General features: G+C 47.2%; 2 protein-coding genes across 2 annotated transcripts; one reads left to right on the plus strand and one right to left on the minus strand.

Annotated features, from left to right (window-relative positions):
- Positions 1-11,657: 11,657 nt before the first annotated feature.
- Positions 11,658-13,259, plus strand: LOC124676066. Its single transcript, XM_047212146.1, has 5 exons — positions 11,658-12,023; positions 12,214-12,307; positions 12,403-12,440; positions 12,518-12,653; positions 12,732-13,259. The coding sequence occupies exons 1-5, from the start codon at positions 11,712-11,714 to the stop codon at positions 13,142-13,144; spliced, it is 993 nt and encodes a 330-aa protein (XP_047068102.1). The 5' UTR covers positions 11,658-11,711; the 3' UTR covers positions 13,145-13,259.
- Positions 13,260-13,804: 545 nt separating this feature from the next.
- Positions 13,805-14,486, minus strand: LOC124670776 (non-specific lipid transfer protein GPI-anchored 15-like). The gene is made up of 2 exons (XM_047207252.1): positions 14,126-14,486; positions 13,805-14,037 (listed from the first exon to the last, which is right to left on the minus strand). Exons 1-2 carry the CDS (start codon positions 14,484-14,486, stop codon positions 13,805-13,807), a joined length of 594 nt encoding a protein of 197 aa, XP_047063208.1.
- Between the last annotated feature and the right edge of the window lie 6,363 nt (positions 14,487-20,849).

The raw sequence follows: 20,849 nt of genomic DNA on the forward strand, positions 1-20,849 counted from the left end.
CAGAAAGGCATTAGGCCTCAAGCATGCTGCTGACTGATCCCAGCACTTTTTAAATATCGGCTCCCGGACTTCACAAAGTTCGGTGGGTCGGAGGGTCCAGCTCCATCGAGCATGTGAGCCGATATTTGGCACAGCTGGGCACGATCTCAGCGTCGGATGAGTTGCGCGTGAGGTTCTTCTCACGGTCCCTCACGAGGATCGGCTTTCGGGTGGTACACATCGCTACCACCGAACTCCATCCAAACTTGGAAGCAGTTGGAAGAGCGGTTCCATGAGCGAGTATCATTCGAAGCTTCAGAGTCTAGCATTGCCGATCTAGCACAACTACGTCGAAGCATGGAGAAACGCGTGACGAATACATCCAGCGCTTCAGGAATCTTAGGAACCGATGCTATTCGGTTCGTATAAGCTGAAAAGGAAGCAGATTGAGTTGGCAGTAGTGAGGCCTTGCAACACAGCTCAAGGACATGGCCTCCCAAGCGGATTATCCCTCGGCCGGCGCACGTGGTTCGAAACTTTCAGCATATGAACAGCGCCACCCGGACCTGTACCAAGACAAGTTCAAGCGTGCAGTAGCCCTGGTCGATGCGAGAGGAGGGACGAAGTTCCTGCGGGAGACCAAGAAGTAGAAGTGGCTGAGTGGACTCGGGGAGGAACCCCCGTGTCCTGCAAATGGGTAAAGCCACCAGGCCCGCCCAGGGGATTTGATTTTGACGTGACCAAGACTGAGCAAATCTTCGACCTCCTACTCAAGGAAAAGCAGTTGAAGATACCTGAAGGTCTCAAATTCCCCACGGCGCAAGAGCTGAATGGAAAGCCATACGCAAATGGCATAACTCGCTCTCCCATGCCACCAACGAGCTGCAGGGTGTGGCGTCGGCACATCCAAGCGGCGATAGAGAACGGGCGTCTAATTTTCAACCAGTACGCCATGAAGGTCGATACCCAGCCCTTCCCCGCCGTGAACATGGTGGAGTATGCTTGCCATGAAGGGTGCCGACTGGGTTTCTGTGCAATATCAACATGGTAGATCTTGGACACCACGCCGGCAAGGATGGAGATGAGGGCAGCTGCTCTCATAGCAAAGATACAGAGGAAGCCGCTCCACGCGATCGGCTCCGCCAAGACGGCAAGCGCTACGTCACAGAGGGAGAAGTGAAGAACATGAGATATCAGCGACCTCTCTCTGATCACCTCCTCAACAAATATGTGGGTCAGTACGACCAACGCCGACGGTCCAGCGATGATGATGAAAGAGTTCGTCTGGCCAGAGAAGCCAGAAGACATCGTCGGCAGAATCGCGATGAGGAGGAGCACGAGCGTTGTGCCAAGGGAAAGGCAAGGGAGCAAGGCGACGAGGACAGTCACTGGGATTGTCCCTTCTTCAGGCACTGCTGGGATTCAGGAATGAGCCGATTGCCAACAATCGGCAATTGCCCAGAATGCAACCGGAAGAAGAAGGAGGCAGCCAACGTGTCCGTGTTCGAGCGCTTAGGACCTCTCCCGCCACAGAGCAAACGAGCTGAGTCCCCTCGGTTGGAAGATCTCAAAGATTCAGAAGACGAGGGGGAAGAAGAAGACAGTACCACCGGCCAAGGTGGTGCCACCGATGGACTCAGCCGTTCCCAGAAACGCAGGGTTCAACGATTGCGCGGCCTGGAAGAAGCCGAGAGGTTATACTTGCATACATTGAGGAAAGCAAGGCCTGATCTGGCGGCAAAGGTTCAGCGAACCCTGGATGAAGAGGGTCGTCCACGGAAGATGGAGTGGCGCCCCAAGCAAAGGAAAGCCGATGATGAAACATCGGCTGGCACAAACATGGTGCTCGTTCTTCCGACGAAGCTCAGTGCTCCACGGTTACACGATACATCCAAGGTGGACGACAGCAAGCGCACCAACATGATAAAATCAGAGATTGGGCTGGTTCGGTCTACCGGCCTGAGCGAGTAGCAAGAGCACATCAATGAGCAAACGTGGCGAGGCTGATCCTTGTGATCGGCCCCAAAAAATTTATGAAGGGAACTTACAAAACCTTCGTCGAGCAAGCAACATGGAGGCCGATTCCAGCAATCGGCCAAAATTATCCTCACCCACCGTTCTGCTTGGGTTCAACATGTTATCCAACAGAGCCGATACCATCAATTCTCTTGACAGAATCGGCTCGGGGGGGCACTCAGGTGGATAAAATACGAGGATATGTAACGGAAGCATCTCATCTTTTGGTGATGGGTATTGGAATATGGGGGCCGATGCACTAGTCGGCCGTAAAAAATAAAAATCTGAAAATTTGAAATTTTTCGAGCACAGCCGATGCAGCAGACATCGACTTAAGGATATAAAAGCCGGTGCGTGGCCATCGACTCAAGAGAAATAAGAGCTCGGATCTTCTCTTCAAGGGCAAGGCCAAGAGCAGCCTGGACGTGCAGATCAGGTCAAGGATGGAGCATATCAGATCCACCAAAGGAAAGGAGCCGATCTAACTGACAAGGCGCAGGAAGAACTGAAGAAACTCGGGGGGCAGCTCACCTTGAAGGTTCTCTGCTTGGGGCTACGTCATGAGTTAAGGCTCATGTCGGCACATGTGTCTGGTTCGCCTTCACTAAGGCTCGGGGGGCAGCTCGCCCTAAAGGTCATTGCTCTAGGGAGCCGATTTGGTTGGAATCGGCTAGCCCTGCGACACAACTGGTTTGGAGAGCGGTGTTCTGTTACAGAGTCATCAGTTTGAGCATCCAAGACGGTTCCAGGGCTCAAACATCAAGTCGCCAGCTTGCCAAGATCGGCTGTGTCATCGTCATCGGCAGAAGCCAGCTAGCTTGGAGGGATGGCTAAATTGGCCCGTCTCGCAGATTATCATGAAACTGATGCATACCATCAGTCACTAAGCATGGATTAGGCCAACAGTCGACAAACTCAGCATGAAAGAAATCGGCGAAATCAAGCTAAGGGAATTCTTCATTAATATGGGGATTTCTTACAATGGGGAGCCGATTGCTCAAGGAGGGAAGAACAAAAGAAGGGTCTATTGACCAATCTACTACTGTTAGGCCTATACTATTAGATCCTAATCTACGGGCCATCACTGCCCTCATCGTCATCCTCAGAACTCCCATCGGCACTGCTGCCGATGGGCTCCTCGTCGCTACTCCCGTAGCCCTCCACGGGGGCTTCATCCCCGTCTTCATCATCGCTGCTGTCGTCGTCCCACCACATGCGGAGGCGTTTCGCCGGCGGGTAGCCCTCGAGGGAGTCGTCGTCGTCGTCGTCTTCTTCTACCTCTTCTTCAGAGGTGGGGCAGCCGTCCCGGAGAGAGCGGTCGTCCTCACTTTTGGGCTCCAGTTCCCCATCGGCGAGGAGCGAAGATCTTCATCCCCGCTGGTCAAGGACTTGTCGTCCTCGGACCAAATGGAGGAGGCATGGCTCTCCTCGTCCCGGTCTTCCGGGGCACGAATTTCGGCGGCGTCTCGCGGGGAGGAGTCGGACCCGTAGGAAAACTCGGAGGAAGAGGAAGAAGACATGGCGGCACAGAGGGTTTTTGGTGCTAATGCGAGAAGGACGAAGGAGACGCAAGCTGTTTAGAACGGTTAAATAAAGGGGATATGGGAGAGATTCAATGCCACGGCGAGTTTCCGAGGAGGTGTTGCCCAACAGGAAAAATTTACGGCCACGTGGAGAAGTGGAAGGGGCAAGGCATCATGATGGGGATTCTGCGGCAGCTCTGCTCTGCCATGACATGACCCGATGAAAGAAAGCGTAATGATTTTGGAAATGTCATTTCCAAAACCAGGGGGGCATGTGTTATCACCAGAATTTGACCAAGTCGAGAGGTGGGCCGCGATCAAGATGGACGTGAAGAATATATATAGAAGGAATACGTGAATCGGCCTTTTATACCAAATTGGGCTTAATTGCCCGTGTATACGTAACATATTAGATCGCATCTTAGTTTAGAAGTTAGAATCTTACTCGTGCACGGTTTAGTGCACGCCCACATTAGAAAGTCCGCTGGACTATAAATATGTATCTAGGGTTTATGGAATAAACAACAACCAACGTTCAACCACAAACAAATCTCGGCGCATCGCCAACTCCTTCGTCTCGAGGGTTTCTACCGGTAAGCATCATGCTGCCTAGATCGCATCTTGCGATCTAGGCAGCACTAAGCCTGCCTACGTTGTTCATGCGTTGCTCGTGTCGAAGCCTTTTTGATGGCGAGCAACGTAGTTATCTTAGACATGTTAGGGTTAGCATTGTTCTTCATATTACATGCTTTCGTAGTGCAACCCTTGCATGTCTAGCCGCCCTTACACCTACCTTAGGTGTAGGGGCGGCACCCGCTTGATCATAGTTTAGTAGATCTGATCCGTTACGATTGCTCCTTGTTCTACAAGGATTAGTTTAATATCTGCAATAGTTAGGCCTTACAAGGGGCGGAGGATCCGGCGGCGTGTAGGGTGGCGTTTGCTAGTCCTAGAACGGATGTTCCGGGGATCAACCTCGTGTTGGTTTTTAGGCCTCGTCTAGGATCGGCTTACGGTCACCGTGCGCGAGCGCGAGGCCCGAACCCGAGTAGGATGATCCGATTATGCGGTGAAAACCCTAAATCGTCGTAGATCTCATTAGCTTTACCTTGATCAAGCAGGACCACCATATATTCGGACACCCCGTCCGAATCATGGGTGGATCGGCTCTTTGAGCCGATTCACGGGATAACTCGAGAGCCGATCGAGGCTCGTATTTAACGTTTACGTGTGTGCCCTGCAGAAACTAAGCGAGGCATCATCCACACCTTCCTGACCAGGTATAGGTCAGGTGGCACGCCCTTGTGATAAACATCGGTGCGTGCGACCAGGAGGCTTTGCGGGCCGTCGCTCAGAGGGACTAGGGCCAGCCGCAGCCCTAGTTGTTCCCGGCTCTACGGTGTTGCCCGTCTCCGCCCGCCAGTGGGTTTCTGACGTCAACACAATCTCACCGGCTTGCTGTACCAAAGGATTAACCGTATTGTGTGGAAGATGATTGTTTGCAGAGAAAATAGTAAAACAAGTATTGCAGCAGATTTGTATTTCAGTATTAAAGAATGGACCGGGGTCCACAGGTCACTAGAGGTGTCTCTCCCATAAGATAAAGGCATGTTGGGTGAACAAATTACAGTCGGGCAATTGACAAATAGAGAGGGCATAACAATGCACATACATGACATGATAAGTATAGTGAGATTTAATTGGGCATTACGACAAAGTACATAGACCGCCATCCAACTGCATCTATGCCTAAAAAGTCCACCTTCGAGGTTATCATCCGAACCCCTCCGGTATTAAGTTGCTAAACAACAGACAATTGCATTAAGTATGGTGCGTAATGTAATCAACAACTACATCCTCGGACATAGCGCCAATGTTTTATCCCTAGTGGCAACGACGACAACACAACCTTAGAACTTTCTCATCATCTGTCCCAGGTGTCAATGCGGGCATGAACCCACTATCGAGCATAAGTACTCCCTCTTGGAGTTAAAAGTAAAAACTTGGCCGAGCCTCTACTAGAAACGGAGAGCATGCAAGATCATAAACAACACATATGTAATAACTTGATAATTAACATGACATAGTATTCTCTATCCATCGGATCCCGACAAACACAACATATAGAATTACAGATAGATGATCTTGATCATGTTTTTTTTTCGAAAAGGGGGAAAAAATCGCCCCAGCTTCTGCATCCAAAGGATGCACACGGCTTTTTATTAGATTATTCATGAAGCCTTACAAGAAACAATACAAAAGATCACTCTCGAAGCAACCTAACTATACCTACAGTAGGATGTATAGGGTGACAATACACCAACTCACATCATCCAAACTAAATGCCTTCCCAAACCGCCCAATAGCAGGTGAGAAGCACATCCAGTCAAGCATACTCTCAGCGCACGCCAACGCCCACGCCACAGGAGTTGCTTCCGCCGTCTTCCTCGACTCCATCTTCAAGAGAGATAATCGCATTAACCTTGCAAGACCTGCCGTCGATGCCACCATGACGCCGGACGGCTCCACCATCCACTCCACCAACATCCGCCAACATCCAGCAGCTCGCTCCAAAAACGATGCCCCAAGAGGTAGAACGACGCGAGCGCGCCGCCATCGTCCGATCCGGGAGACCCGGACCTAGGGTTTCCCGGAGCAGCACGAGTGAGAGACCGCGGACCGCGACGACGATGCCTTCAAGAAGGTAGCGGCGTGACACGTCGCCATCGTCCGCCAACCGAGGTCGGAGCACGGTTTTCACCGGCAGCCGCGCATCCCAAACCCGCCGAGTGTAGTGCCAAGACGGGCAAAGATGATGCCTTCGACAAGGTAACGACGTCGCCCGACGGGCCACCGCTCGCCGCGAAGAACACGGCACCGCTGCCACCATCCGGAGCCGCCGCTCCGGCGTCCAGGGTCCCCACCGAGACCACCACCAGCAGCCCCTCCAGCACCGAAGCCCGCCGCCACCGAGCCGCCAGATCCCGAGAGCCACCCGCCGCCACGGACGGAGGAGCGGCTGCCGGAGTCGCCGACCAAGGGGGAGACGCGTCGGGGGTGGAGAGCGTCGCCGGCAGCGGCCTCGGCCCGGCAAGCCCAGCCTGGCCACCTTCCTCCATGCGGCTGTGCTTGGCGCCGGGGACCGCAGCCGAGGGCCAAATCCCCGCCGCCCCCTTCACCAGCGCCGCGGCCTTTGGCCGGCAGCAGCTCGAGGGGCGACGAGGAGGGAGAGGGGGGGAGGGCGGACGGGGCGGCAGCGGCTAGGGTTTGCCCCTCCCGGTCGCCAGGAGGAGCGACGCGAGAGGGGTAACAATGTGTGAAATCACATCCCGATCGTTGCTCCGATCTTGATCATGTTAGGCAGCTCACAAGATCCAACAATGAAGCACAATGAGGAGAAGACAACCATCTAGCTACTGCTATGGACCCATAGTCCAGGGGTGAACTACTCACTCATCACTCCGGGAGGCGACCATGGCGGTGTAGAGTCCTCCGGGAGATGATTCCCCTCTCCGGCAGGGTGCCGAGGCGATCTCCGGATCCCCCGAGATGGGATCGGCGGCGGCGGCGTCTCGCATAGGTTTTCCGTATCGTGGCTCTCGGTACCGGGGGTTTCGTCACGGAGACTTTTTATAGGCGGAAGGGCAGGTCAAGAGGCGGCACGGGGGCCCCACACCACGGGGCCGCGCGGCCAAGGGGGCCGCGCCGCCTATAGTGTGGCCCCTCCGTGGCCCCTCTTCGTCTCTCCTTCGGACTTCCGGAAGCTTCGTGAGAAAATAGGCCCCCGGGCTTTGATTTCGTCCAATTCCGAGAATATTTCGTTACTAGGATTTACTGAAACCAAAAACAGCAGAAAACAAAGAATCGGCACTTCGGCATCTTGTTAATAGGTTAGTTCCAGAAAATGCACGAATATGACATAAAGTGTGCATAAAACATGTAGGTATCATCAATAATATGGCATAGAACATAAGAAATTATCGATACGTCGGAGACGTATCAAGGACCCTGGTCCGGCGCTGGTGACCGAAGCTCGATGCGCGCTGCCAGATCTGGGTCCGCCATCGGTAAGGAAATTGGGGGATTGCAAATTTGGGAGGGGGCTAATGGAGAGGGTAACCGAAGAGGGAGGTTACCCCTACCTTTGCTGTGCAACGCCACTGGGATTTTGGCTTCTCCCGCCATGCCGAGGCGGAGCTCCCACGCAAACGGCGTTGTCGATTTTCTTCTCGCCAGGACCTGTCCCTGGAGAAACTGTCAAACTGGGCGTTCCTCCGGGGCTTGTCCCAGGGGTGCTTTAAAACCCATGCTATGCAACAAAGCGAGTGCGCCCACGGAACCAAACGGCCCGAAAAATGCTCGGCCGATGCGAGACAAGGGGCGCCCAGGCTACCAAAAACGCCCTAGGTGAAAAATCGTAGATGTGGTAAATGTTAGCCTAGTGATCGGTACATTTCAAAAGTTTCTACAGCAGCAGGACACTAATCGTTTTTGGCAAGCCATGTTCTTTTCTTTTGTTTTCGTTGATTGTGTATATCCGTTATGTATTGGCTATTTTTTAAGAGAATATATTATTATCGTGAAAGTATCAATTACACGCTGCCTGTGCATCAGTAAGATGTCTACAAACGTCAGGGTTGTAAACATCCAATACAAAATAAAAATAAAAAGAGAAAAAACAAAACAAAAATCCCGTCGCGGTGATGAACCACTCGCAACAAGCATCACTCTAATCACCACCGAAGACAACACCCGGACACCAAACGAGATTCTCCAAAAAGAGCAATGCCACCAAAAAGAGAACAATGCACAAGTGTTGTCGTCGTCCGATCGAAGATCTTGGATTTTCACCCTGAAGATAACCTGATTTTCCAAAACAATGTCTTCGGCAAGACCATTGCAAGGTACAACCAATGAAGGGTAGATCTTAGGTTTTCACTTGTACTCAAGGAGCACAACCAAAAATGCAATCCACATGTGCTGCCATCTCCACTTTCCAATGTTGCTGCAAGTCGCCAAACACCCGACATATAGGAAGAACCTGTGCTGCATTGTTTCCATTGCTACCAGGACCCTCTCCAACATTGCCATTCTCTAGTCATAGCCCCCACAAATTTCTCCACCTCTGCCCGTTTCATGGAAATCTATATTAAAATGTGTCCCGTGGCATCGAAAAGAAGGCGAAGCTTCGTGCCTCGCCACATGTCGCCATTCTGGCTTAAGATAAGGACATGCACGACCGCATCGATTCTGCTCCAGATAATTAACCAGTAGCATCCTGCTCCAAACTATTGAAACCTTCAAGCGAAAGATTGGAACTCGTACGGCGGCCAGATTAAGGAGGCCGCATGAAGAAGATAGACTTCTTTGGTGCTCGAAGCTCCGTAGCCGAACCACCTTTATCCGAAGCCCGACCAGCAACCAGGCGCTACTAGCCATCACCGGCAGCCAAACCCACCGGAAACACTTGAGCTAGGCTAGCATATCGAGGGCGACAGTGGCCACCACGCCCACGAGCACTACAATAAGAAGCGTTGCGGTGGAGATAGGGCAATGGACGAGTCGGCCGCTGCAAGGCAACGCCCTGTCGATGCATCGGCCATGGCAGCCACAAACTAGGCGCAACAGCCATGGCCCTTTGGCCCATATCGGACCTAGATGGACACCGCCAATCGCCAGGCGCCACGCCCCCAATGTTGCACCGCTGCCACGGCTCGCCGCTCCCCTAGAGCACCATCCCGCCACCGCGCCAGAACAAACGGCGCGCCAACCCCTACGTGACCCGCTGATTCCACTTCACCACGTGTAGAGTGCGAATAGGGGTGTGTCATTCTTTCCCCACTGTCTTTGATGGCCAGGGCACCGCTACCACCACCGACGCCCACGGCAGTGGCCAGGGATGCCCGACATTAGGGTTTTTTTGGGGGTAGGTGTCGATCGCCCCAGAGTCGCCCCACGAGCGACCCAACGACATTTTGACTATTTCTTGATATTAAGTTGGAAAGGCTGGATACACTCAGTATCAACTTTATCCAAAAAGGAACGTTCAAGGTTGCTGCAAATTCCATGCCCCTCTTACAGTTTGGCGATGTGTTGCGCCATAATTTTCGAAGCCAAAATTTCCTCATATTGTTGAGGGAGGGGTATCGCTACTTCAATATGCGGATCATACTATTATTTTCATGGAAATGACTTAGAGAAAGCTGTGAAAAATGTAATTGATTATTTGTATCTTTGACCAACTATCTGAGCTGAAAATTTTATTTCACAAGAGTGAAATTTTCTACCGTGGATAGGCTAGTATTAGCAATTTTTAGGTTGTGAAGTTGGATTCCTTTATTTTAGATACCATGATGTCCCTATCCATTAGACGCAAGATGCTCTTCTCTCGTACAGAGTGGCACGTCAGAAGTAATTAGCATGTGCCACTCTGTACGAGAGAAGCTTGCTCCGTTTACTTACTGCAAGCTCTGTTCTCTTTAATTACTGCAAACATCTTCTTCCGCTCGATACATTTAATTCTTTGTGTTCAGTAAACCGGTGAGATTGACAACCTCACTGTAAGTTGGGGCAAAGTATTTTCGTTGTGTTGTGTGCACGTTCCACGTTGTTGTTGACGCCGGTAGTGCGCCCTGCCAATAGTCAGCTAGAAACACCTTCAGAAGTCACACATTTCTCCTACTGGTCGATTAAACCTTGGTTTCTCACTAAGGGAAAAAATGATGTTATACTCATAACACCTTCCTCTCGGGGTTTCCCAACAACTACCAGGAATATTTTCTGGCGCCGTTGCCGGGGAACTGAAGAAAAGTTACACCACAAGGATTTCCAACTCCCACGGCAACTGCACACCATCAATCATCATCATCATCATCATCATCAACACCGTCTCCAACACCAATCCCCTTTGTTTACTCGGTTGCAATCCAATCCCTAGTGTGGATCTCATCTTGTATTCAATTGTACTATCATACTCCATTCATATGTTTGAGATCATGTTGATTGCCTTCATGTGCGAGTAGTTTCTTTGTTCTTGGGGAGAGATGGAGAAACCCTAGATATATTATGATATGAATAAACATGATTTATGGCTTTGTACTATGATTGTATGTTAGTTTTATCTTGTGATATTGCATGATGTCGACCATGTAATATTTGCCTAAGGGTCACATGAGGGAACTACCTTTGAAAGTATGGTATTGCATACGGTGGGAAGTGACATCCTGTGTGCGGTGCACTACTGTATGGAAGAAGGGGATAAGAAGGCACTGTTCCCTTCTTGGAGGCGTCGTTTTTGGAGAATCTGTACTTCAGGTGTTGTCTTGGCGGTGGATGTATTGCTGTTGTTAGGCCCGAGATACTGTAGCTGGACTTTTGTTTCTTAGTTTTCTTTTCCTTTTTTTGGTTGTGTGCATCCGTAGTGTCATTAGGGTGGTGCGTTGTTGTAGAGGCTGGGTGTAATTGGTATCATTTTGATATTAATATATTCCCTTTATCGAAAAAACAAATATCCACGGGGGTAGCCCCTTAATTGTGATGGATCAATAGGTGGTTTGCCTAAGATCATTGCGATGGTTATTATTAGGGTGTTCACTCTAAGTTCTTATTTGGTACTAGAATGTTGTAGGGATTAGTTGGAAAGTATTGGGTGAAATCTATGTTGTTACCTAATTCCTACAAAACTTCATCCCAATTCACTAGGTAAATGTAGAGTATTGAAGATTGAGAAAAATACACTAAAATTGAGGAAAAAGGAGGATAAACGGGAATTAAACTCGCTCATGCTCTAACACCAAACATGCATTTAAAATAAGTGGAGATTTAAATTTTGGTGAGGATTATCCCCACTAATCCCTACTAAAACTCTAGTGCCAAACACAACTTAATTGAGCTTGGTTTAGCTCCGCTACTGATCGAACACATATGACCTGTAAATGCAGCTGAGTGTCTGACGTCTTTCTAAGAGATTAGATGATGGTTGATCTTTAACCCTTGTAAAGTTTGAATTTGAAACTCTGAGGCTTGGCCTTTTCGAAAAAGAACTTTCTATTGTCGCTGCAGTATGGCGCGCCAGAAATGCCACGTATACACGGGCTCGTTGCAGACAACTCCCTCCGTGCGCCACCGCGTCTCGCCCGTCCGAAAGCCCTTATCTCCGCCCCGCCCTGACCCGACCTCAGTTCGCCGGCGGCCATGGCGGCTCTCCCTCTCCTCCTCTGCAGTGCCGCCTCCTCCCACCGCGTCCGGCTTCTCGCCCCTCCCGTTCTCCCCTATCGCGCGGCGGCGCGGCCGACGTTCTCGCCCGTCAGGTTCTCCCCGTGCGTCGTCCACTCGCTGCGGCGAGCAGGGGCCAGGGCGGCCCCTCCGCCGTGCGCGGCCAAGCGTGGCGGCGGGGGAGGCGTATCATCGAGTGACGGGGAGGGCACGCGCGTGTTGCTTCAGGCGGCGCTCTGGGGCGCCGAGGCCGCCTACATTATCTGGCTCTTCCTCCTGCCGTACGCGCCGGTCCGTACCGAACACAAATCTTTTCTCTTCTTTGCATGCCGCTAGCTCAATGCAAGGGGACTTTGTTACACTTCGTTCTTTGAAAGACTAGTTATCGTTAGTGCATCATCCCGATCTGCTTACCATGTAGCATAAGTGTTTACCAGTCATGCCATTAGCCAATCGTCGATTCATTACCATCGTGATGCAGGGCGACCCGGTATGGGCTATCTCGCAAGCCACGATCACTGACCTTGTCGGCCTGTCGCTCAACTTCTTCTTCATCCTGCCATTGATCAACTCTGGTACGCCCAGATTTCAAAATTCTGGAATGTGCATCAATTTGAAACTCACAGCATTACGGTCATGATTATGTTGGTGAGTTTGCTGGGCAGTGCAGCTGGAGTTCACCTGCTCGAATCCCCCGTCCTTCATCCAGTAAGAAGCCGTCCATATTTCTATCACGATGCTATCAGTGTGTGTACGGATTCCCTAATTCGGCCGTGCTTGCTTAGATGGCTGAAGGATTGTTCAATTTTGTGATTGCCTGGACACTGCTATTTGCGCCACTTCTCTTCACGGATGCTAGAAGGGACCGGTACAAGGGATCGCTTGACGTCTTGTGGGGCTGCCAGATGTTCCTCACAAATAGTATGATCTACCTTGACCCAAATGTAAAACGGCAGAACTGTTCGTTCTATCTAACATCTGTTTTCCTTGCACATGTAGCTTTCCTGATTCCCTACATGGCCATCCGGCTCAACGATCCTGATAAGGACCAGCCTCCGCCGCAGGCATCAAAATTGGCCTCAGTTATGGTGAGAGGTGCATCAGTTGTAGGCATAACCGGCGGCTTGGTCTGCGTTTTGTCCATTGTTTGGGCTTTCTTCGGCCGTGCTGATGCCGACTTTGGAGGCATTTTGGACCGGTGGCAGTATGCCCAGGATTATGTCTTGACCGAGCGGCTTGCTTATGCGTTTCTGTGGGACATATTGTTGTACTCGATATTCCAGCCATGGTTAATTGGAGGCAATCTTCAGAACGTGAAACCAAAAGCTACAGAGTTTGTGAATGTTGCCAGGTTTATCCCAGTTGTTGGTATTGTTGCCTACCTCTTGTGCTTAGAAGATAAAAAGGATTAGGTGATTCGCTGGTGTGCTGTCTTTTGTTTTTGTAGGGATCATATGGATTATGTAATTACTGACTGGTATACATTTGAAAGAATGGTGCACATGTGGTACGTGCATTTGTTGCCCAGAATTTTATTTTGTCAATAAGTTCTTGTTCGAACGAGAAGTCAGTTATCAGAATGCAATGGAAAAGAATTTATTCAGACAGACATCCTGATGGACATGTGCCCCTTCAAGGCTACATTCTTTTGCTGTTACAGATGCTGAGGAAAACATTCCTGATAGAACAACTAAATTTCTCTTGTGCTTAGATGAGAAAAAAAGGGTTAGGCGATTAGCTGGTTGCGCTATATTGTTTTTTTTCCTTCCGATTTTGTTGATTATATGAATGATGTTACTACTGAATGGTATACATTTGAAAAAAATATGTGCATGGCGGTATCCTGCAGTTGTTGCCCAGATTTTTCTTTTGTCAAGTATTCTTGTTGGAACGAGAATTCAGTTGCCAAAATGCAGTGGAAATAAACTTATTCAGACGGACATCCTGATGGACTTGTTACGCCTTCAACCGCTACATTCTTTTTTCTGTTACAGATGCTAAGAAAAACATGATAGAACACCTAAATTTCTCTACGACATAACTCTAATCTGCATCAAATCCAGAAGAGCTCTTCAGAAAGCTAGAGCTGACGCCAGGGCGATGAAACCAAGTGCGACAGAAAGGGCACCAGCTATCAGCTTGGATCCGCTGCTGTATCCCGATGCCAGGTTGGTAGTACTCGGTGAGACAGTCGTCAGTGGTGGCGTCGGTGGCACCGGCCTCGGCGTCGATGGAACAGTGGAGTTCACGCTCGGGTGAGGCGTGCTCACCGGCGGCGTCGATGCTGGTCCAGTTGGAAGAAGCCCTTCAGGATAGTTAATTCAGAGAGGGATTTTAGTGAGTAGCAGATTCCCGACAGAAGAAAAGCATTTTACTACAAAGAGAATGGTTACCTGCGCAGGCGGCGGCGGTGGTCGGGAGGTCGAGGCGGCAGAGGAGAGGCAGCTCCACGACGCGGGACATGTTCACGTTGACGGGGGGCCTCTCGGGGCCGGACTGGTTGAGTGCCTGGCAGAGGCAGAGCGGCTCGTCGTGCACCATGCTCCCCAGGTTGGCGCAGCACGTGTCGGCCGGCGCGGCGGAGGCGCCGTCGAGGAAGGAGAGGCAGGGGAGGAGGCGGAAGAGCTCGGTGGTGCAGCTGGACGTCGACGGCCCGGTCGTCTGTGGCACCGGCGCGGGGTGAGCGCCGGGGATGGAAGCCAGCAGCAGCAGCGCGACACAGAAAGCTGTAACGGAAGCCGCCATTGTTGCCATCCTAGTATACTACACTTCTTTCTGCAAATTTGCTTGTTGATCTGATCGAGCTATTGGCTACTATGGGTTTTATAGAATCGGAGGAATTAATGGGGATGCATGGCAATGGCGTGCTTCATGAGGAAGTGGTTTCTGTGATTGAAGAGGAACGTTGCATGTCTTATGGTTCGGTGCTTGCTAGATAATGCGTGAAGAGCCGCGTGAGGATGGGTAGTTTTGTGTGAATTCGAGCGTTGGGATTGCGTTGGGGAAGTGGTTGCATGAGAATGGTGCTTGTACCTTGTTGTAGGTAGGGGTTTAATGTGAAGTGGGATTGACTCTTACCGGCCACATGAAACTGCTGACCAGAATGTCCTAGCCAAATATAACCCATCAGGAATTTAACCAAGTTTTAATCTCATACCAAAATATGGTGAATAAATGTCCTTCCCAGGTTTTCTTATTAATAGAACTATGTTATTACCATTAAATGATGTCCAACCATGGAGAAAAAGGGAACATATCATCATCACAATTTTGGCAACATAAAAAATAAATAAATGATGAAATGTAGCATAATATAAAACTACACCGAGTTTGAACTTTGGATCTTATGGCATTATGTGCATGAAACGTAAAAATAGTACTAATAAACATTGTTCTCATGGCATCCATCAGGAGAAAAATTATGGGCCACTCGTTTTACTTGTAGGGGATAAAAACAAGGCCTGTTTTTAGTTTGTTAGGCTAGAGAGCACATCTTTCGTTCATATGTTTTGCAAACAGGGATAGACATTGTAAATTGGAGGTAACAAAAACTTTCTGTTTGACAATTTGCTCTTATTTGTTTTATTGGGAGTTATTCATTGTTTACCTTGTTGAAGTTAAGATTGCGGACTAACACAATCAAGTTGCTATTGTGATCATGATTTGACAAGTAACTATCAAAGCTATTTCGTAAAACTTCTATTTTGGCCGAACTCTTATTTAAAGCCTTTTTATTTAGCAAGAGACCCGAAACCCTAATTTTCATATAAAAGACAAATGCTTTTAAACTAAGTATTAACAAAACTATGTGGACCTGTAAGATGTTATCTCCACTCAATTTCTCAAAATAAAAACATTTGCAAGTATTCCAAAAAAAACCTAGTTTCAAACATCTTTTGAAAACAACAAGAAGGAATATTATCCCTTATTGTGAAAAAATTCCTGGAAAAGTACCAAGTACTATTTTGGAAACATTTTTCAACCATCTTGTCATGTTCACCCATAATGAACAAGTTCAATATTGCCTCTTGAAATGGTTGGGTTTGAACGAGATCTTCATTGACTTGTAGATTGATTGAATTGTGTGTGTGTGTGTGTGTGTGTGTGTGGTTATGATCTAAGCATTCTTAAAAATCATCTGAATTAGCGATTAATAGGCTGATTAAGTGCTATTTGGGACCTCATCGTATCGAGTACATCTAATCATCTTGGTTAATCGTTCAATCCGACAAGTCGCTCTGATATATCGATTACTAGGTATGTTCCCGATTAACCACTACACTTGGATCAAACAATAATTGCAAAATTTTCAAAATAGATCATCATCCAGAAGCCACCCCGCCCAAATCAAGTAGAGGTTTGCAAAGTTCACACTCAATTCCCACCTCTAGGAGCTCGATTCCCATCGCCGCTGAGTAGTACCTTTCCATCGCCGACCAGACCTCGGATACAGGAGTTCGACCGACTTGAGGAGCTCGTCCAAGATCTCGAGGACGTGCTGAATAGGATAGGTGGTTGAGGTGCAAAAGGTTCGTACGTGGGATAGGTGGTGGGTGAAGAGAAAGTTCATAATTCAGAGAGGAGAAGCGGACGGAAAGAATGCGGTGGTGGATGGTGGCGAAAGAGCAATACGTGCAAATACATTGCCATGGAAGTTGTATGTGTTGTTTGGCACATTTGGAATGAGAGGAACAGAAAAGTTTTTGAGGATGTCAAACCCAAATCAGAGGATCTGATTTTTGAGATTACAAATGGGTCGGCCAATCTAAAAGCCGCTCACAGAGAGTAGCCTCAATTTTGTTTATTGCTAGTTTTCTTCTTCGTTTCTTTTTTCCTTGTCTGGCTTTGGCAGTTGTAAAGTTTGTGTAAGGGTACATTGTCCCTATGAGTGGTTTTCATAATTAATGACAACCCCTATGAACTAATGTTTTTATTGAGTTTATATGAAGGAATATTTCATAGGTAATACTTGTAGTCCATGTGTTGAATTCAAGTATGGATTCCATGAAGATAAAAGATATACCTTGAGTATTGGCATCAAGATCATCGATTTGAAGACATATATGTGATATGATCAATAAGAAGAAATGAAGATGGAGTTCTTATGTGGAACTCAATATTCCATAGGTAATACTTGTAGTCCATGTGTTGGATTCAAGTATGGATGCCATGAAGATAAAAGATATACCTTGAGTATTGGCATCAAGATCATCGATTTGAAGACATATATGTGATATGATCAAGAATAAGAAATGAAGATGGAGTTCTTATGAGTAACTCAATATTTTCCATGCTCTAGTGATACGTCCATTTTGCATCACTATTTTATATCATAATTTGCTGTTATTCATTGATATATTTCATATTTGGAGATGATACTTATGTTATTTCATCTATTTTGCATGTTTCATGATTATTTGGGGATCGCGCACCGGAGCCGGGATTCTCGCTGGAAAAAGCACCGTCGAATGCAATATTTCGGAAGATCAACAGTTGACGGAAATTATATGAAAAATCCTATTTTTCCGGATGACGAAGGGAGCCGAAGGGGAGCCGAGGGGACCCGAGGTGGGCCCACCTCATAGGCCGGCGCGGCCCAAGGCCCGGCCGCGCCGCCCGTGAGGAGGGGGCCCATAGCCCCCTCTCGCCTCCTTTTCTTCGCGTATGTCTTCGTCCCGAAAACCTAAGCCCCGGAGGATAGTCGCGAAGAGTCACGGCCGCCTCGCGGGGCGGAGAACACCGGAGAGAAAAGAGCTCTCCGGCAGGCTGAAATCTGCCGGGAAATTCCCTCCCGGAGGGGGAAATCGACGCCATCGTCACCGTCATCGAGCTGGACATCATCTCCATCATCATCACCATCATCATCATCATCATCACCGCCATCTCCACCGCTGCACCTCGTCACCGCTGTAACAATTTGGGTTTGATCTTGTTTGTTTGATAGGGGAAACTCTCCCGGTGTTGATTTCTACTTGTTATTGATGCTATTGAGTGAAACTATTGAACCAAGGTTTATGTTCAGATTGTTATTCATCACCATATCACCTCTGATCATGTTCCATATGATGTCTCGTGAGTAGTTCGTTTAGTTCTTGAGGACATGGGTGAAGTCTAAATGTTAGTAGTGAATTATGTTGGTTAGTATTCAATGTTATGATATTTAAGTTGTGGTGTTATTCTTCTAGTGGTGTCGTGTGAACGTCGACTACATGACACTTCACCATTTATGGGCCTAGGGGAATGCATCTTGTATTCGTTTGCCTATTGCGGGGTTGCCGGAGTGACAGAAACCTAAACCCCGTTGGTATATCGGTGCAGGAGGGATAGCAGGATCTCAGAGTTTAAGGCTGTGGTTAGATTTATCTTAATTACTTTCTTGTAGTTGCGGATGCTTGCAAGGGGTATAATCACAAGTATGTATTAGTCCTAGGAAGGGCGGTACATTAGCATAGGTTCACCCACACAACACTTATCAAAACAATGAAGATTAATCAGCTATATGAAGCGAAAGCACTAGACTAAATTCCCGTGTGTCCTCAAGAACGTTTGGTCATTATAAGTAAACAAACCGGCTTGTCCTTTGTGCTAAAAAGGATTGGGCCACTCGCTGCAATTATTTCTCTCGCACTTTACTTACTTGTACTTTATTCATCTGCTACATCAAAACCCCTTGAATACTTGTCTGTGAGCATTTACAGTGAATCCTTCATCGAAACTGCTTGTCAACACCTTCTGCTCCTCGTTGGGTTCGACACTCTTATTTATCGAAAGTACTACGATACACCCCCTATACTTGTGGGTCATCATCTAGCTTATGTGTTAATCAATGAATGATCAAAATCTTGAGTGCTTGATTCCAAGTGAAGAATTCAAGATATGGCTCTAAGTCGGTGACATGATAGTCTCATAAGTTGAGCTATGGTTGACTAAGATTTAGAGCATGCAAACAAATGAAAAGTTCTTTATACACCTCACGATAATATATTAGAGCATGCGAAGATACAAGATTGACCAATACAATGAGTGAAGAATAGATTCAAGTTTGGTCAACACATGAAGCATGAAGAATGTGACACGAGAAGCCATGTGGTATCGCAAGCCTTGTCGAAAGTACTACGATACACCCCCTATACTTGTGGGTCATCAAGACTATTTTCTGGCGCCGTTGCCGGGGAGTGAAGCGCTATTGGTAAGGGAAACTTTTTACTGTACGTGCTGTTTTTATTTCTGCCTGTTGCTATAAATCATTATGGAGAGGTCTTCTCTTTAATTCCTCTTTGGGAAATCTACTACTAATGCAAGGGTAGTGGATGAGGCGCCAGGTGAGAGCGAGGTTCCATACAAAATACCTATGAAAATTATTGAACGTGTTGTGGATAACCGCTATGAAGGGGATGGAACTGTCCATCCTGGTGATCATTTACTGTTTTTACATGAATTATGCGGGTTATTCAAATGTGCAGGTATTGCTATGGATGAAGTGAGGAAGAAACTATTCTCTATATCGCTGTCTGGTAAAGCAGCGCACTGGTATAAATTGCTGAAGAATAGGGATTCTCTCAATTGGGAGGACATTGTGCCTTTATTTTATTCCAAATTCTATCCTCCAAGTGAAATTCACAAAGATCGGAACCGCATATATAATTTCTGGCCTCATGATGGAGAAAGTATTGCCCAAGCTTGGGGGAGATTGAAGTCATTAATGCTCAAATGCCCCATTCATGAGCTTCCTGGTAATATTATTATTGATAATTTCTATGCAAGATTGTCTTTTCAAGATAAGACTTTGCTGGATACTTCTTGTTCTGGATTATTTACACGCAATAAAGAAGAGTTTAAAAGAGACCTTCTTGATCGGATCCAGGAGAATACTGAAGGATGGGAGAACGACAAAGATAGAGAGTCAGGTATAAACTTTGATTATAAATGCATTGAAGTTTTTATGGATACTGATAAATTTCGTAATATTAGTGCTACTTATGGTCTTGATTCTCAAGTCGTTGTAAATCTTTATAAAGCTTTTTCCTCTCACTTTGAATTGCCTAGGAAGAATTTTGATAAGTATCATGAACCATATAAAGATAAAATTGATCCATCTATAAATAAATGTGCTATAATTGAAACTGTTGATCATATTCTTCCTGAAGCTTATATTGAGAAAACTCCTTTCCCTGTTAAAATAAAGGAGTACTCTGTTATATCTAGTGCGGTTAATAAAAGTGCAAAGAAACCTATAGAACCTAAAGACCAAATTAAGGTTGAACCTGCTGTTGCAATAGTTAAAGATCTTTGGACTGAAAATGTAGAGGATGGTCATATTATTTTCTGTGAAGATTCTTCTAATATTGTTTCGCATCCTAATAAGTCTAGGGAAGCTAGTGTTCCTATGCTCTCTGTTAGAATTGGTGATCATTGTTATTATGGTTTATGTGACATTGGTGCAAGTATTAGCGCCATCCCTTATGAGCTTTATACGGAGATCATGCATGAAATTGGTTCTTGTGAACTTGAAGATATTGATGTGGTTATTCGGCTAGCTAATAGAGAAACTATCTCTCCTATTGGTATTATTCGAGATGTGGAAGTTCTATGTGGTAAGATTAAATATCCTGCTGACTTTTTAGTACTTGGTTCTGCTGCTAGTAAGTATTGCCCTATTATTTTTGGTAGACCTTTCCTAAATACTTGTGGAGCTGTTATAGATTGCAAGAAGGAAAAGATTATGGGAGGAGGCATTTTGGCACATAGGAGCATTTGCTCCCATTATACAAAATAATTAAAAAACAATTATTAAAATGTAAAAAAATTCTGACATAAATTTTTTGTTGTACATCATGACATTCTATGTTCGTACACAAGTTTTTGCGGAAAAACAACATTTTATGTGGCACGTACAAAAAAGACAAAAAAATGTACTATACGTAGTCGTGTTGGAGCATAAAAATTTGTCTATTTTACAGGAGACACATAAAAAATTAATTTTTTCTAAAAACTGATGTACGAACATAAAATGTCTAGATGTACATGCAAAATTTTATTTTAGAATTTTTTGACACTTCAAAATGTACATTCACACAATGGGTTCATATGCTCCTATGAGCCAAAGTGGATTTCCCA

Source organism: Lolium rigidum, chromosome 7, assembly GCF_022539505.1.
Source record: "Lolium rigidum isolate FL_2022 chromosome 7, APGP_CSIRO_Lrig_0.1, whole genome shotgun sequence".
Classification (NCBI taxonomy): domain Eukaryota; kingdom Viridiplantae; phylum Streptophyta; class Magnoliopsida; order Poales; family Poaceae; genus Lolium; species Lolium rigidum.

Bases quoted from the DNA above. Each gene is read 5' to 3' on its own strand.
- LOC124676066 (XM_047212146.1), top strand. From the start codon at position 11,712: ATGGCGGCTCTCCCTCTCCTCCTCTGCAGTGCCGCCTCCTCCCACCGC. The intron at 12,441-12,517 runs GTAAGAAGCCGT...GTGCTTGCTTAG, and splicing joins AATCCCCCGTCCTTCATCCA to ATGGCTGAAGGATTGTTCAA. The intron at 12,654-12,731 runs GTATGATCTACC...TTGCACATGTAG, and splicing joins CCAGATGTTCCTCACAAATA to CTTTCCTGATTCCCTACATG.
- LOC124670776 (XM_047207252.1), bottom strand. From the start codon at position 14,486: ATGGCAACAATGGCGGCTTCCGTTACAGCTTTCTGTGTCGCGCTGCTG. The intron at 14,038-14,125 runs GTAACCATTCTC...ACTATCCTGAAG, and splicing joins CACCGCCGCCGCCTGCGCAG to GGCTTCTTCCAACTGGACCA.